Source organism: Tauraco erythrolophus, chromosome 2 (genome assembly GCF_009769465.1).
Source record: "Tauraco erythrolophus isolate bTauEry1 chromosome 2, bTauEry1.pri, whole genome shotgun sequence".
Lineage (NCBI taxonomy): Eukaryota > Metazoa > Chordata > Aves > Musophagiformes > Musophagidae > Tauraco > Tauraco erythrolophus.
Genome location: NC_141466.1, coordinates 91129085 through 91146198, shown reverse-complemented (window position 1 = coordinate 91146198; position 17114 = coordinate 91129085). Strand labels below are relative to the sequence as shown.

Sequence of the window (17114 nt, the reverse complement as noted above, 5' to 3'; positions counted from 1 at the left end):
TGTTTGAGTTGATTTTCCAGACAATTTTACCAAACAAATTATACCAGCTGTCCACTGCAGGAGATGAAAGCCACATCACTAGCACTCGTTTTTGGGGCATCTTGATTTGATCTTTTTCTGATAGATTGGAATTGAAATAATGATCTTCTCAGCTACTTCTCTAGTATGATGTACCTGTTTTCCATGTGCCACTAACTTATCTGACCTCTGCATCTTGTAAAAATTTTTAGAATGCAAATTTCCTTTGACAAATTCTAAGTGAGCTTTTTGCCACTTTATACTCCTTACAGCCAAAGCTTGTGCTGTCTTTTCAGTAGTACTTTTTATATGTAATTCTGGAATTCTTTTTCAGAACTGCATTGCTCAGTCTTCTCCACAATCTTACTGTTTATTCCAGAAATTACTCAAGTAGCTTTTAGAGGAGTTCAGAAACGTCTTGAAGAACCTGAAGTTTCTAAGTATTGTGAAATCTATTTTTTATTTTTCTTAATAGGATGCAGCACAGATGCCAAGCAAGCTGAGGAGCAGTCTGCAGCTGCAAGTGAAGAACTTTATCCTTTCTGTAGGGAGCCAAGTTATTTTGAAATCCCTACAAAAGAGTTCCAGCAACCTCCACAGGTAGCAGAGAGCACTATTCATGAAGTTCCAACAAAAGACACACAAAGCTCCCATGCAGCAGGTGCAGGGCATGCTTCCTTTACCATCGAATTTGATGACAACACTCCAGGAAAAGTAACAATCAAAGATCATGTGACAAAATTCACATCGGAACAGCGTCACAAGTCAAAAAAGCCTTCTTCCTCCAGTGGTCAGGACCTGCCTGGGCTTCAAACTGTGATGATGGCTGCAGAGAGCAAAGTAGCAGATTGGCTAGCACAGAACAATCCTCCTAGAATGATATGGGAACCAACAGAGGAGGATTCCAAAAGTATTAAGAGTGATGTTCCAGTGTACTTGAAGAGACTGAAAGGTAAAGTGAATAATTGCAGCTATGCTTATTTCTGAAAGCAATGATTCCTCACCTGCAGCCAGTGAGTTGATCCCTGAGCCCTTGTGGAGTGCATTTGAAACCACAAATACTCCATATGTGTGCAAGGATCTGTGCTGGGAAATATTATTGCAATATTAAGTCTTAAAAAGAGGAAGAAAACCAAATCCTGAATCATCTTACAATAAGTATACTAATTGGAGATATTCTAGTACAGCTGAAAACATCAGATATTTAAAACATTGATCTTGAAAAAGAAAAGGAAAAAACTCAAGACTTAGTTAAGTTTTATGTATTTATATTTTTCCCATGCATTGCTTTAAAAAGCTGAATTGCTCTTTAGAATCAAAGCTCTGAAGTTCAATTTATGCTTTTAGCAGCTCTTCCAATAGCATATGTTCTGTGAATATTCGTGTGCTTTAAGAAAATAATTATGGCAAAGAATACATCATATAATTATTCTCCTTAAATCAATCATGTATGATGGAGTCAAGTTTGAGCCAGGAATCTGAAATAGACCAAGAGCTTCAATTTTTATTGAAAATAAAGCTTGCAGAATATTGTATTTATAAGACTGCTGCTGTTGAATAGAGTTCCAGGTGATTGATTATAGGTGTTCATTTACTGCAGACAGTGACACTTCAAATAAAATTAAATCAAATGTTAAGTGTGAAAAGTGTACTTTCTTTTGGATGCCACTTAGCAGAATAGAGAAGAAAGTAGTATTGATGTTCAGATGAAGATTCCAGTGACATTAAAACTTTCAGAATGAAACTTCTGATTAGAACTTTCAGGTCTGTCTTATTTTAGGTTTTTAATTTCAACAGATTAACTCTGCAATTCCTGTTTTTCTTCATTCTGCAACATTATCATGTCTAGCTCTTAAACCAGCTGGGACTGGGTACAATGTGCTTTGTCTTATTGATCAAAAGTCTGCTTTTTAAGACTGACTTTTCCAAATTAAGCTGAAAAATTAAGTCTTGAAAACAGAATTATATCAATATGCTAGCATGAAGATAATAGCATAATATTTCTTCTAAAGTATATCACAGAGCTTTCTTTGATCTTCGTGATACTGTTTTATATTCATGAACATCCTTTAAAATATTAGCCATGTCACTTTGATAAATAGCAAGAGTTTTGTTTGCAAGGCCTTCACCTTCTCCCGGCAGGAACTCTTCAAAGTTTGATGAATTTTCGTCTGACAGAGATGCAAGTTATGGGGTACATATGGCCGTAACAAATATCTGAATTTTGTAATCTGTGATCCGTTTGTATTCTCACTCATTACTTGTGCTTTTTCGAATCATAAAGGTAGTGAATATACCTAGCCACTTTGAAAGTTTGATTTTTTTTTTTTGTCCTCAGCTTTTTCTTACAATATCCTGTACTGAAATCACACTGCTGAAATTGTTATATGACTTTCACTGTGGCATTGATATTTGTTGTTATTATTTAGAAATATATGAACCATCACCTCATTTTCTAAGGCACTGTATAAATAAGTAGTAAACAGAAATGTAAGTTAGGATTTCAGTGTGTATTCAGTGCTATTAGTCTAATAAGTAAGGTTTCCTAATATGTCATTACTATTTAACTGAATAGTAGCTCCATATCCTAACTATGTAAGTGAGAAAACCTTGAAAAAAATATCCTCTTGAGAATAAAAAAATAGTTCATTCTACGTATACGAGTAAGACTTGATCCAAAAGAGTTCAAAGAAGTTAAAACTGTTCCTTCCCAGCAACTAAGCTAAAATATAAAAGTGTAGAAACTTTCATTGTACACAAAGTTGCTCTGAGTTAAATGTGATTTACTCTGTATGAGTATCCAGCCTTCCATGCATTTTCAAGTATTGTTACAAAGTATATTTATATGCATATGTATTATTTATTAAATACATGTTCCTTATTCATAGATCTCTAAGTAGTTTGTGGAATGAATAAGAAATAACAACCATTTTGCATGCATACATCAGATGCTGAGGAGAGTGAATGATGGAAAAACTCATTTTACTTCTTGGAAAGAGTAATAAAGAATTCATTGCAATTTTCAATAGGCATTCCTCATGATAAACTGTGGTAAATGTGTGAGGAATTCAGCAATATGGTCTGTGGCTCTTGATGGGTATTTTCAGCTACCAGAAGGACTATTGTAGTGTTTCCTTTTTCCTCTTAACCCTGCCTAGATGTTTCAGCAGTCATTTGTAATCAAGTGGCTGTGTAACAAAATTAATGTAATTGGGAGTCGTGCTATAGTACAGCAGGTAAAATGCTGGCTTTTATAAGTCAATGATAGGTATTCACAGATGAGAATTCTGGTGAAAAGGGTGATACAAATGCACTGCTGTTACTGATCAGCTTATAAAGTGTTTCATTGTTTGACTCGTAGCAAGTTGAATGCATTACCAGGAGCTGTACAAAATTTGCAGAGCCAGGTACAGAAAGCTCTTGGAGTCTAAACAGAAAACCAATTTGAGATGCTTTCTTAGTTTGCCTGTTTCTTTTGTATGTGTTGGATTGGTTTGTTGTTTGGTTGTTTTTTTTGCCTTTCATTATGCTATATATTCTTTTGCTTTGCTTCTAGGGAATAAGCATGATGATGGTACACAAAGTGATTCAGAAAATGCTGGTGCACACCGTCATTACAGTAAGCGGGCAGCACTTGAAGAACACTTAAGGCATCATCATACAGAGCTGAAAAAGTCACACCAGAAAGTCCATTCCACAGAAAAGCAGCAAGAACAAGCCGTTTTAAGTCAGACTGCCTTTATGATTGAGTTTTTTGATGAAGACCATCCTCGAAAGAGACGTTCTTACTCTTTTTCTCAGAACGTAGGAGCTCTGTGCCCAGAATCTCCATCTCCAACACCTCTTGCGCGAGCTGAAAGAGTGAAACCTACGTCAGGGGAGAAAGCAGTCCCTTCATCTGTGCAAGCTAGCTCATCACATCACAGAGCAGTACATGGTGTTCATGCAAAACTTTTAAAACAAAAATCAGAAGAACCCTCTGCTGCGTTACCTGTCTTACAAGCTGCATTGTTAAGGAGTTCAGGAAGCCTTAGCCATAGGCCTAGTCAGAACCAGGAGATGGACAAAAAGTTGAAAAGCCAACATATTTCTGCTGCTACTGAAAAGGACAATGAAGATGACCAGAGTGACAAAGGTACTTACACTATTGAGTTGGAAAATCCCAATTCTGAAGAAATGGAAGCCCGTAAAATGATTGACAAGGTGAGAAACCTAAAACACATACTGATGTTAAAGTGGTGTAAGATGTGTGGGCAACGGTCTACCACTTGAATTCTACGTATTAAAGCTGCTGCAATAATACAAGTTTTTAAGCCAGTCAATGTTGGTGAAATATGGAATGTCATAAAAGCAGCATCAAGCATTTGACTAAAAATTATTCCTCTTTGATACTGCTGTTCTTTTAGTTTGGTAGTTTTAATGCATTTTCAAAAGATTTAAGTACTGCAAGAATACTGGGCCACAGAATTCAGCTAACTGATATTTTTATGAGAGTTGTTAGATTTGAATTTTTTATGTCCATGTGGAAATATTCACTCATTCTTAGAATCTTGTGGTCTCTGTAGTTTTCAGTATATAAATTGGTTCCATCCAAATTATCATAGAGAAATAGACTGTAAATGTTTTCTGTACTTATAAAATAAGTCTATTCAATAACAGTGACTTAGATTTCAGCAATCGTTATAAAAAGTAAGTATAAGAAGAATGCTTTCATTGTCCAAAAATGTTTATAGGATAGCAATGTCATTTTCCTAGTTTGAATGTAGGTATATGCTTCATTAGACTTAGGAATCTTACGATGACTAAAGAACATTTGATTGTTGGTAACAATACCGATCGCGAAATAAATAACATACAAATCATATTTGCAGTTAAATTACTGCAAATAACTTTTTCTTTGGATTCAGCAGGAAGATACAGGTAGGAGAAGCTATGTTTAATCATTTGGCTAGAATGACTCTTGAAGAAGATTTTTTTTTTTTTTTTTTTTTTTTTTTTTTTTCTGTTGTGTTTTCCTAAACAATCCATTGTGGTAGAATGCTGGCAATTTTTTTACCTATTTAGCAGTAAATTCATTGCTTACTTATTAGAGAATTATCTGAGGATTGATTTTATGTGTCTAAAACTTTTTCAGAGCTGAACAAATATATTAATGCATTTAGAATAAACTTTGACTAAACATTGAAAAATCTTTTTTGAAAGACAAACTAGATTCACGTTCAATTTTGTAGAAAAATGCTGACATAGTGGGGAAATGGGAAACTTTATTACAGATGGTTTTACTTTAGAAAAAGTGTTTATGGACCATCTGGGAGGGAGTGGATTAAAATAATTGCCTTTAATATAGTCATAAACATAATGGTTTACCCTCTTACGGGTTTTGAAAAGGAGTCTTTTGACTTCTTTGAGTTAGTATTCAAAGAACTTCAGAGAACTAAAAGCGTTCCGAAGAAGCAAGTGAATATTGAAGAACATCATGGCTTTGATTTAAGACTACAAAGATTTACATTTAATTCTTAAGTTATAAATCTTCAATTAAATTGCATCAGAAAATGTCTAAGTCCTGTTTTACTGAGTGTAGTTGTGCAACAGAATTTATTTGGAAACCAGAAAAAAAAAAAAAACATTTGGAAATAGATAAGAATGTTAATTCTGTCTAATGTTCAATAAGATTTGAAATTATTTGTGCTCTTTTAATCTGTTCAGGATATCCACAGTCAGTTGTGGGTTGTTTTTTTTTTTTTTTGAAACAAATCTCTCGTGTTACAGGAGAGATTCAGGAACAGGAGGCAAATATAAGCATTAGGGGTCGTAGTAAAGTATTGGTTAACATTCTTAGTGTTGTATGAAGAGCTTTTGCATATCATAAATACCCCTTACTGCTAACTCAAAAAATGTCACCTCTAGAACATAAAGATTTACTGGAAAGTAAAGCAGAGATGTTTTTTCATTGAGATCTTCTGTATCTTTTCACTTGGTGTCTGTACTGAAGTATTATGAACAGTGTATTTTACACCCAGTTCAAAGAGACCTCCTGACGTTATTTGATTTGGTAATATGGAAGAAGTATGATATTTTTATGAAGTGCAGAAAAACAGCTAGTGAAGAAAATCAAAACCAAATGGAAGCCAAATTTTCTTCCTCCAGCTGAGCTCAGCTTTGCTTCCCTCCTATTTTGAATTGCTGATGCTGTGGATTCTGTTACTTTGCTAAAGGTGGATAAGTGAGGAATATGACAAGAACTTTTGCTAGCCTGTTGACTGCTGTGCTGCTTTATTGAGGATTTAAGAGAATTATTGGTATATGTTTGATCAGTAATTCCAGTATAACCTCTCTTCCTTTGTTGGCAAGTCAGTCCTTTTCCTCAGCAGTTATGATGCCTGCTCAATTGAGTGTTGGGTCAAGAGATCAACTGAAATTCAAGAGTTGCATTTGCTAGGATTGAGGTGAAACTTTACTACAAATAGCAAGGATAACTTTCTAAAACGTTTGCACAAATAATGCAGTCTTGTCAGTAACAATTTATATTAGAATGGTGTAAAGATCAATGTCTGGTTTACCTGAAGGATTTCGTATGGAATAAAATACTTCTGGGCTTGAGTATTTTTTCCCTTTTACTGGAAGAAGGGATGAGAATGACTGAAATATCCGAAGATTACTTTCCGTGTGACTCATTCACTTGGGAAACCTTAGCCTTAGCCTTACTCTGTTAAGCAGAGTCTGCCCTTTTCTCTGGAAAGGAACATAAGAGAAAACCACAAATGCCAGAGTGGCATTAACTTGTCAAAAATCAAGGCATAATCGATAACTCTTCTTTGCGTTAGGAATCCAAGAGAGGCATGCAGGAATTCAGAGTATAAATTCTCAGAAAAATGGAAAAAAAAAAAATCTATCTACCTACGTAATTTAAAAAAAAAAAAAGACAGGAGGGGGGAAGGAAAACGTTAATGTCAAATTGTATTATTTCCTTCTGCTTAATGTAGCCTTTTATTAAAGATTCTAGGAAATGGACTCAAGGAAAATAGATACTTACGTTAAATGATTTTAAAAATCCAAAAAGGATGCTGTCCTGCTTATACAACATCTTAATTTCATTTAGATTGCTAAGGATATATTTCTTCCTCTGCTACTCTTTCAATCTCCAAGAAAAAAGTATTGTCTTTGCAGCAGAAAAGGAGCGGAATAACAAACAACATATTCTTTTTTCTTTCTTGACCATTTTAAAGCCTGACTTTTGAAAAGAGAACTTTAGAAACATACAAAAATAGTCAGAAGGAAAGAGGAAGTGATTTTTCTAAATAACAGAGAAAAGCTTTTTAGTGAGATACTTTGCCCTAAGATAGATCGTGTGACAGATAGTGTGATCGTTTATCTGCAGTGATGACTCTCAGAGTGAACGTCTGTTGCTTACCTAAAATGAAAGATTCCAGAAACATTGAGGCTTGTGTCATACACAACTTTCAACAGTTAGATACTATTTGCTGAACCAATGAAATTAAAATCAGACAAGACATCAAGATCTAACAGGCAAGGTCACAATTTATGTAAATGCCCACAGAGATTGAACTGAGTAGAAGAAAAGTTTGTTAAATTGTTTGGAAATTTGCAAAATTTAAAAACAAACAAAAAATTATTTTAGGTGAAAAAATAAAGTACATCATAAAAAATATGCAAGACCTGTACACACCTGGAGTCCTCTCATAAAAGTTTCACTTGTATGTCGGTTAATCTTTTAGGTTGATTGTATTTTAAAGTCTTCCATACTTAAATCAGCCATGATAGGAAGTGTTGTAATTACATAGTATTTCAAGAATACTAATAATTGTTTCTTCTGTGCTGTTATTTGAATTTCATTCTTAAATCTTAAAGATATTGGCAGAGGATGTGTACGTCACTGCCTTGTGGCCAGCTTTGAACAGTTTATTTATGTTTAGAAAATTTTGTATAGGTTAGGAGAAATCTTCAGCTATTTTATTAGGCAGAGACAGAGAAGTCATCACAAGAAGATTTCTTAGTTGTTTCTATTTTAAAATATAATACAGATACATGTACATGTCTAGGACAAATATGAAAATTTGAGTATGAAAAATGAGTATGACTTAGGGTTTCTTTTGTTAGTTTTTTCTTAAGCAAATTTAATTTCATGATATTTCTTAATGAAAAGATTTGTCAAAGTTCCGTTGTGGAGATGGTGATTATAATTCGCAAACAGTTGCAATCTTCAGCAGTTACTCACTGTAACTCACTTCTCTTCTTATTCAATCAACTGGTGAGAATGCCAGCTCCACAACAGTCCTGTGCTTACCTAGCATCCCGCTGTGCTTTTCACAAGTAACACACACTCGTGCACACAAACTCCATTTTGTATTATTGACATTTTCTCCAAAACACATATTCTAGGACTTCTGACTCTGACTTCTGATTTTTTTAGTGACTTGATATTATTACTACTTCTTTCTAATTCAGTGGGGTTTTTTTTTTGATATATAGTGACTAAGTGAATGCTGCGGGTATTACTGGTATGGAAATGTGTGGTACGTTTCCCTCTTCTGTCACTAGTTTACTTGCGTTTTTATTCTGTCATGGGTTTCCATATGGTGTTCTGTCACCTTTAGCTTACAAAATATAAATTCTAAGCAAGGTCAGTGCTGTTCCTCACAAATTCATGTGTTCTTTTCACTTGTTCTCTACAGTATAAATGTATATAAATAGAGATCACTAGAAAAATAGCAATAAACTTTGCTTCTTAAAAGTCCTTTTGTTAGCCAATGATATTTCTGCATCCAGATGTTCAAATGTCACTTAAATAGTAGACGAAGGCAAATAGTAGGTTAATAGACAAATAGGTTTAGAAAATAATACATTAATAATGTGAAAGGAAGTGATGATTGAATAATAGATGCTGGCTCTGTTCTTATACTTGTAGAGCTCTTTTTAAAATTAACTTTGAGAGCAATATTATCAATGTGTGAAGAAGACAAGCTGCTCTTGCTTACTACAAATACCAGCTTGGACATACCAGGCATACAATATTCTCTGCTCACATAGCTTCCGAAAGCCACAACTCTTCCTAGCAGAATAATACTCTTAGTGCAGCTGACAGCTAAGTACAAGATAAAACAAATTCAGGATCTTGTTTTGATTTAGAATGTGTTTTCAGTGTTACTTTTAACACATGAAATATTAACACATAAAATACCTAAGTAAATGGGGCACGAATTTGGTTTTCCTTTACATCCAGCTGTTCTGCCCTTTAAATAAGTTCAATGCTTCCTACTGTTAACAATTAGCAATTGCTCTTTATTTTGCAGTTATCAGTTTTTCTCTGTTTCACATTTTTAAAATAATTATTTATTGTACTAGAAGGAAGTTGTTCTCAGGAGTCATACCAGGTTAAAAACATCTTCCCAGGCAACAGAAAAGGTAGGTCTGTCAGTGGATGAAAGAATTCAAAAGCATGTTTCTGCAGTTTGTCTTGCTTTTTGTTGATATAAAAAGACTGCAAATTATCAGGCTAATGAGTTTCCTTTCTTCAATAAAGCTAAATACTACCAGTAATAAATATTAATAAATGAATGTGCAAATAATTCTGGATGTGTTTAGAATATTAAATACTTTGAGGCTATTGCAATAAATAAAAAGCAACTAAATGAGCTTTTTTGCAAGCTCTTCAGAGGTTTTCTTCAGGGAGGCTTTTTTGTTTCTTTTGTTTAGGTTTTTCTTGGTTTTCTTCTTCAGGCAATTTAATTTCAGCATATTTCTGAATGGAAATACTTCACAGAACTTACTATAGCAGAGTTAAACACTTCTATGTATGCGTGGGAAGGGAAGGAACACAATAGAGGCTATACGTGTATTTCCATTCTCATCAGCCTAGCTAACCAAGGAATCTAGAATGTTATAGCAGCTCGTATGCATATGAAAACATTGAGCTTAGATAATTTTCTTTGGTCCCAATTGTTTACATCAATTATGTTATATTAATTTTAAGTTCCTCATAAATAATTGATTCTTTTTCATTAGCAAAGTGATTTTAGATCTCTAATTCAACATACTGATTCCCAATCAGAAGTAAAACTTGAAAAAAAGTACCAAAATCAATCTTCAATCCGTCCTTCTGCCATCTTCAAAAAGTATTGTGATCATTTAATGATTTTCTTTTCAATGCAAAGCTCATATTTAGATCGATTTCCAATGTATTTTAAATTGGAACAGGATGCTCTTTTAAAGTCTTTGTTTATATAGATAGACAGGCCATAAGAGTTATGATCTTGTTTTCAGAGTACATGCTATCATCTTTGATTTTACTTCATTATATACTATGCAAAGAGTATGTATAAAATATTATTCTATTGACAAAAATCTTGAGAGGGATTCTTTTTTCCTTTTTTAAAATCTGGAATAACTAATAATTTTGGAGGGAGTATGTCGGTTCATACCATATTGTATTACTGGCTAATGTGTTCTTCAAAGACTGCATCAATTGAATGATTTTGGTGGTGGTGGTGTTGCTTTCAGTGTTCATAAAGCTTGTTTACCAGATCTTGTCATCTTTGTTGCAAACCTTAGAAGTTTTATCAACAATCTTACAGATAGCATGAAACATTGTATTTAGTGTGAAACATTGTATTAAGCATAAAATAACTACTAGATGAAGACTTGTAGACTGACAAGTTTAAGATTGTTATGCTAAATATTTTGAAAGAGTGACAAAATCATAAGTAGGTATTTTATTACATTGTTACATTTGTATATATCGGTCTAGTTCTGTGAGAAGTATAGATTAATTCAGATGTTTCCCATCATTTGTAAATAGTGTGCAATGCAGAGCAGGGATTGATTTTAAAACATGGAGCCATGTACTAAATCAAAACATTTTTTTAAGATCTGCAAAGTTCATTGGAAAATATATATTCTGAAATCTTTTACTAAAACTGTGTTCATCCAAAAACATTTATTTATAGTACAAGTGGACTGAGGAAGGGGAAATGTTTTTCATTCCAATACTTGACATACATGTTATTGTAACTCCTGTTGTTGTGGAGTTAACATGTTTTGGAACTCCTCCTGGCAAATTTTTGCAGTATTGTAAACGACAAACTACTTGAAAAGACTCGACGGGCAGGGAGCAGGTTAGGAGGAAAAAAAGATAATCTCAACATTTTTCAATGACTGTTTAAGGAACCAAGACAGATATATCTATTTTCATAAAATGACTTTTGGATCTTCTGTCTTTTCACACCCTCTGGGTTTAATTCCTTTTACCATTGCTTCAGTAATTTCTTCTAGGAAGAATATCTTTTAGCCCCACAGAGTGTCTTGGTTGCAGAATGACCGTATTTTATGAACACAATACTGAAAAAGCAGTAGAACAGTTGAAGCCTATCAAATCATCCAAGTGTATAAATACTGCCAAGAGTTCGGAAGATGTTTGTAATCTTTTTTTCTTCTGAGGGGGGGAGTCTTACAGTCTCCAAACTTGTTGTTTACTTTTGAATTTGGAATTCTAAAGAATGCATTCTTCACTATAGGAAACAGGTACAAAATATGTATGCATGTAAATATGTAACTGGCGTCTGGTAAGAGGAAGTTATTAGACTTGGCATGTTGATCCTTTTCATTCAGTTACACAGCTTTTTTTTTTTATACCAGAGTGTCTTGCATCTGATTCTGTATCTTCAATATGTAGTTAAAATGACATAAACAGCTTCTGTGAAAATCCATGGCTATTCATGAGATATGCCCTGCACAGATCACAGTCTGTTCGCCTGGGATGGCTAGGATAACTGCCAAGAACAAGCGAAAACTATTGAAATCTGACTTCTCAGAAGCAACTTGGTTAAGCACAGTTCATGCAGTAGCTAGACACAGAGTGATCTTAAGCATTGTAATCTGGCTCATCGCACTTTCTCAAAGGTGGGAAGAAAATGTTTGCCTTTTATCTCTTCTATCTGATCAGTAACTCTGACTCTTAACAACCAGTTTATTGTATATTATGAGTGTCTGGACTACCTTCTTTAGAAGAATTATGAGGAACTCAGTCTGAACACTAAGCGCAGCATTGCCAAGATGATCTGCAATATGGATCTGAAGCCTCTTCCATTTCCCTGCTCCCTGGAATCCTCTCTTCCTGTCAATCAAGCATCTCTCAGTATGGCTTATCCTGCTTAGCACATCCAAACTGTGTCCAAATTGTGCTTGTGTTTCCAAATTCATGTGTCTCCTCTTTTTTTTTTTTTTTTTTTTCTTCCCTTTCCTGGTCTGACTGTATCAGTTCACAGCTCAGTTTCTGAAATCTGCTTTTATTTGACTTGCCTGACAAGCAAATATACTCATCAACTTCCTTTCCCCTAAAAAGTTATGAAACATAATTGCTATTATAATTTAGATTCCCATCACTTTACAATGGCAAATACCTTATTTCAAATTTAATAACTCGCTCCTTGTTTTATTTTGCCATGGTCTTTTTGCCATGGTCTTTAATGCACTGGGCAGTACAGCCCCTTGTCCTTTATCTGCGCTCTGCTTTGATTTAGTTAGTTACTTTCTTAACTGTTCATCTTTGAATTCCCTTTTACATGCTTTTTGTCTTTGAGTCTTGTTCTGCTCCTTGTATCCAGACTGCCTGCACTGAAATTAATAGCGTTGAAATTATCTATTTCAAATACGTCTCTAGATTGTGGCTGTAACTGTTATTAGCATCTGAAAGAATAGAAAAACAATTATTTGAATGCTTTCAGTTTACAAATACCATAATTAATGGATAGATTCCTAGTTCTAGCTCTCTGAATTGCAATTGGAATCCTTATTATTAATTTATTTGCTTTTAATCCTAAAAATATTATTGGTAATTACTGCATATTCTTTATGTTAAGACTACAGTGGTAAGACTATTGAAGAGACTTTAGAAACTCAAAATTTTAAAACCAGATAGAGTTCTTCAAACTTGTATTTTGAATAAAATTTATCCTCCTAACTTGTGTTAGTGCTCTTAGAAATGCTTTCTAATGCTTTGTGTAGTAACTATGTCTGCAGAACAATAGAATCCCTGTTCTAATATACACAATTTGCTCTAAAACTGAATGAACGTATCTATTAGGATTCTCAAATAAGACCTTTTTTTCCTATTTATATTGGTATCTTCAGTAATGATTTGGATGAGGAACTAGATCTGTGGACATTAAGTACTGAGTAGTTGTAATATTGTAGATCTGCAGTGTGATCTTCATAAACAATGGAACAGTTTAAAATTAATGTCCTGAAGTTAAATAAAAGTAAGTGTAAAGTCCCGATATCAGGAACTGTGAAAGGCATATAAATGAGATACCACTGGAAAAAGTTTTTTCTTACTCAAGAACTTCAAAGTTTATCAAAAGCACATAACGAAAACATCAGGTGGGGTGGGGCTTTTTTTTAGCCAACCCATTTTCTTCCTTTTGATTCAGAAAAATGGTTCCCATTGCCATTGGTTTTTCTGACCAGTTTTTATTTTCATTTCTAGAAGATATATATCAATATAAATGTATCTCATCTAGATCAATGAAGAAAAATGTCTTCTGTGGTTCTAAAGAATTGTCATCTTTCTTAGTCAATCCTAAAGTCATTATACTGAGCTCTAGTATTGTTCATCTGTGTTATAAAACATATTAATTCATCTGTTGGGGGGCAGGGGATGTGGGAAAGGAGGATGAACAAGACCAATTCCTGATCTCTAAAGCTAGCTTGTGTTAAAGCTGTGTTTCAGCTATGATGACAAGCAGGTGTGCTCTGAGTCATGAGCTGTTTTCACAGGGAAATGCATATGGCCTGCCAAAACAGATTACTCTGCTTTCTACAAAATTAGACCTTTTGGAAGAAGACAAGGCACGTGCTCGGACTTGGTCGTGTAACTTGTGCTGCCTCCAAAAATACACCACTACTTCTTGCAATGATTGTTTCTTGCTTGTATTGTGTTACATAGATTTTGTTAATTCTTGTTTTTTAGTGGATAAAGAATTTTTAAAATTACTGGTTTATGTAGATAAAGTTATATTCTCAGTTACAATATTGGAAAAACTGTTGCTGTGATAAAGTGATGGAATTTATTAATATCTTCATCAAAGTCTAATTGTTTGGTCATCAGTTATTTTGTACTTCACCTCTCTAATTTTCAGGCTGAGTTTGCATTCCAGCAAGTAACAGCATGATCCTTTGGAACTTGCTATATTTTTTAGCTCGCTGTTTTGTCCCTTTGTTTTACTGGTAGAACTACAGAATGTAAATGGAGTATCGCAGGGGAATCTTTGGAGAGCTTACCATTCATTGCTTTGAAATTGAAAAGCACATTTCAGGAGCTCCCTCCTTGCCTATTGATTGTATGTCAGCCATAGTGTTGGCAGTTCCATAATTGAGAAATGATTCGATTTCTCTTTGGACTTTCTCATTACTGACTCTTTGAGCTAGAAGGCTGACCTGAGATGCTAAGTTATTATTTAGGATCACTGTTACTAAGGATTGTAAAATTGCATAAGCTGGAAGGGACCTTAGGAGGTCTGTAGTCCTACCCTCTGCTTTGAGGTCAGACAGGTTGCCCAGGACTTAGACATTTGTGTTTTCACTCCCTGCAAGGACAGAGACTACTCAGCCTCCTTTGGCTGTCCTCAGAGTGAAAAGGCTTTTCTTTATATCCTGTCTGAACCTCTCTTGTTTCAAGTTCTATGAGTTATCCCTTGTCCTCCTGCCATGCATCACTGTGAAGAGCCTGGCTGTCTTCTTGGTGTGCTCCCCATAGGTACTGGGCACTGCTGTTAGGCACCCCCAAAGCCATCCCTTTTCCAAACTGATCAAGCCCAGCTTCCCCAGACTCTCCCCACAGGCAAAGTGCTCCAGCGTTGGCTATCTTGGTGACCCCTGCTGAGCTCCCCCCAGTTACACAATGTGTCTCACATATTGGGGAGACCAAAACAGGATGCAGTCTGTCTGTCCCTGTTAATCCATTTGCTTAAGGGGTCAACTGGATTGCAGGTTAAACAAAATTATGTTGACTACATTTCATAAACGAGGATTGACTTTCTACAGCAATGCTATTGTGGTTCTCTTGTCATTCAAAATGTCCTGATTTGCAATGGAAATTGTTTCATGCTTCATAACAATAAAGTAGTTATTTTTAAACGCCACTACCACAGTTTATACTGTTTCTGACAGTTCTGTGTGGCAGAGACCCTGCAGGAACCCCATGTAACTGCACAGATTGGTGCAGTGCCTAGATTTTTCCCTGTCAGTCAGGTTTCAGGGATTCTATGAAAATTATTATCCTTTTTTTTTTGTAACTTTATGAAATTTTGAAGCATTCAGGATGAAATTATCTAGTCTTTCTGCTAAAATATAATTTATTTATTTTTTTTTTTAATCTAGGAATTATTTTCTTCATGGTACATACAGCTACCTAAGTTAAAAAATAAACATATTACTCCCCATACCCCAGGCTCTCCAAAAATACAAGACCATGATTTTGTGAAAGTTCTTACTGTTTACAGTGATACAAAAAAAATTTAGGAGACTTCTTTTTTCATTGACAGCTGTGTGCTAGATATGTGTGATTTGAGATGGTTAGGAAAGTTCTTGAAATCATAAATGAATGCATAGACTCCTTTTACTTCCTTTATCAAAAATGAAACAAAACAAAGGCATTCTTCTTAATTTTCAAACAACTCACCGTGTCCAAACCTGTATCTTGGAATCTAGATTCATTTTTTTCTTCCCTGAAACACAGCTACTCAAAATACAGATGGTAGTTGCTTCTGTTTGAAGCTGTAGCTGCTGCTTCTGACAAATACAAGCTTTACAGAAAGAAACTTAAGTCGTTTTGTACAAATAGATAAAGACTTGCAGCAATGGTTGTCATCAGCATTTCCTCAGGATTTTTTTTTTCTGTTTCGTTAAATTATGTCCTAGATTTCCCTTAAATGGCTTTGAAATCATGAAGGTATTTAAAGAACAGAAACATCTGAAGAATTGGAAGCCTTGAAGAATGTCATTCAGTCTTTGACACAGGAAGGAAGATACAGGTCTCTATCTGTTCAGGCTTCAATTACAACAGCCCCCTGTTTGTACACACAACTTATCATAGCAACCCATAAAGTACAAATAAATGGTAGAAAGATGGTTTCCAGTAGAAACCATCAGGTTATTCCATGTCTGTTTTTGCTGAGGGTATGTTCTTATTATTTGGTGAACAGTGCAACTGCATCAGTTAATCCTGAAGTTCTGGTAGTATTCATTTTCTGCAGATGTGTGACAGGTGTGTAAATTCTAAATTTTGTCAATTATTAAACATGAGTTGTTTTATCTTTTGCATTGTTTTCATATTTAAAGTGTTAATTATGTATTAATGTCATTATTTTCGAAGGGTTTTTATGTTACAGTTCTGAAATTTAGTCTTTGGACTAGATGACACTCGTGCGAATCTCCTTCTTGCTGAGGAGCCTTACAGTTCTGTAGCAATGGAACTTCGACAAGGAGGGTGCATGCACATACCACTGCTCCTAGATGTAGAACGAATGTGAAGGGCAAAAATACACATTTATTGAAGTAGATACTTACCCTTTCTTTCTAATAACAGTGTCCCCAAATACTTTGCATATCTTTTATGGACTATGATATCCCCACTATATATACAGAGGGAGCATTAAGACTTGTATTAGGAGATAAATCTATTAGTTGGGTCTTATTGCTACCAATATTACCTTTCACAGAAAAAAAGGGCAATATTCCAATTTAGTTTTGCAATAATTTCAGCAATAGAAGAAGAATAACAAAATTTAATTAAATAGGACTGAAGAACTAGAGAATGTAAGACTGAAAGAAAGAAGCTTTAGTTGCTGTTGTTTGTGATACAAGTAAAGAAATTTGACATGATAAATGAATGTGCCATCAGATAATAGGAAGCAATTTACAGGCAGCAATTTACTCCTATAGTCCTGATTAGATATGGAAGTGTTTAATTCATAATTTCCTTCAGGTGCTTGTGCAATAAAATCAGAATTTCCTTTCATTTAAAAGAGTGTGTAAAACACTAATCAATGGAACTACATTAAACGAGGCAAAAAGTGACTGCA

At 34.5% G+C, this 17114-nt stretch overlaps 1 protein-coding gene across 1 annotated transcript in view; it reads left to right on the top strand.

Moving 5' to 3' along the window:
• Nucleotides 1-17114, top strand: part of CEP170 (centrosomal protein 170) — a 105227-nt gene that overhangs the window by 48169 nt on the left and 39944 nt on the right. The window contains exons 8-9 of the mRNA XM_086631590.1: nt 494-970; nt 3575-4221. Coding sequence (XP_086487716.1) covers nt 494-970; nt 3575-4221 — 1124 coding nt within the window. The remainder of the gene's footprint in view (nt 1-493; nt 971-3574; nt 4222-17114) is intronic.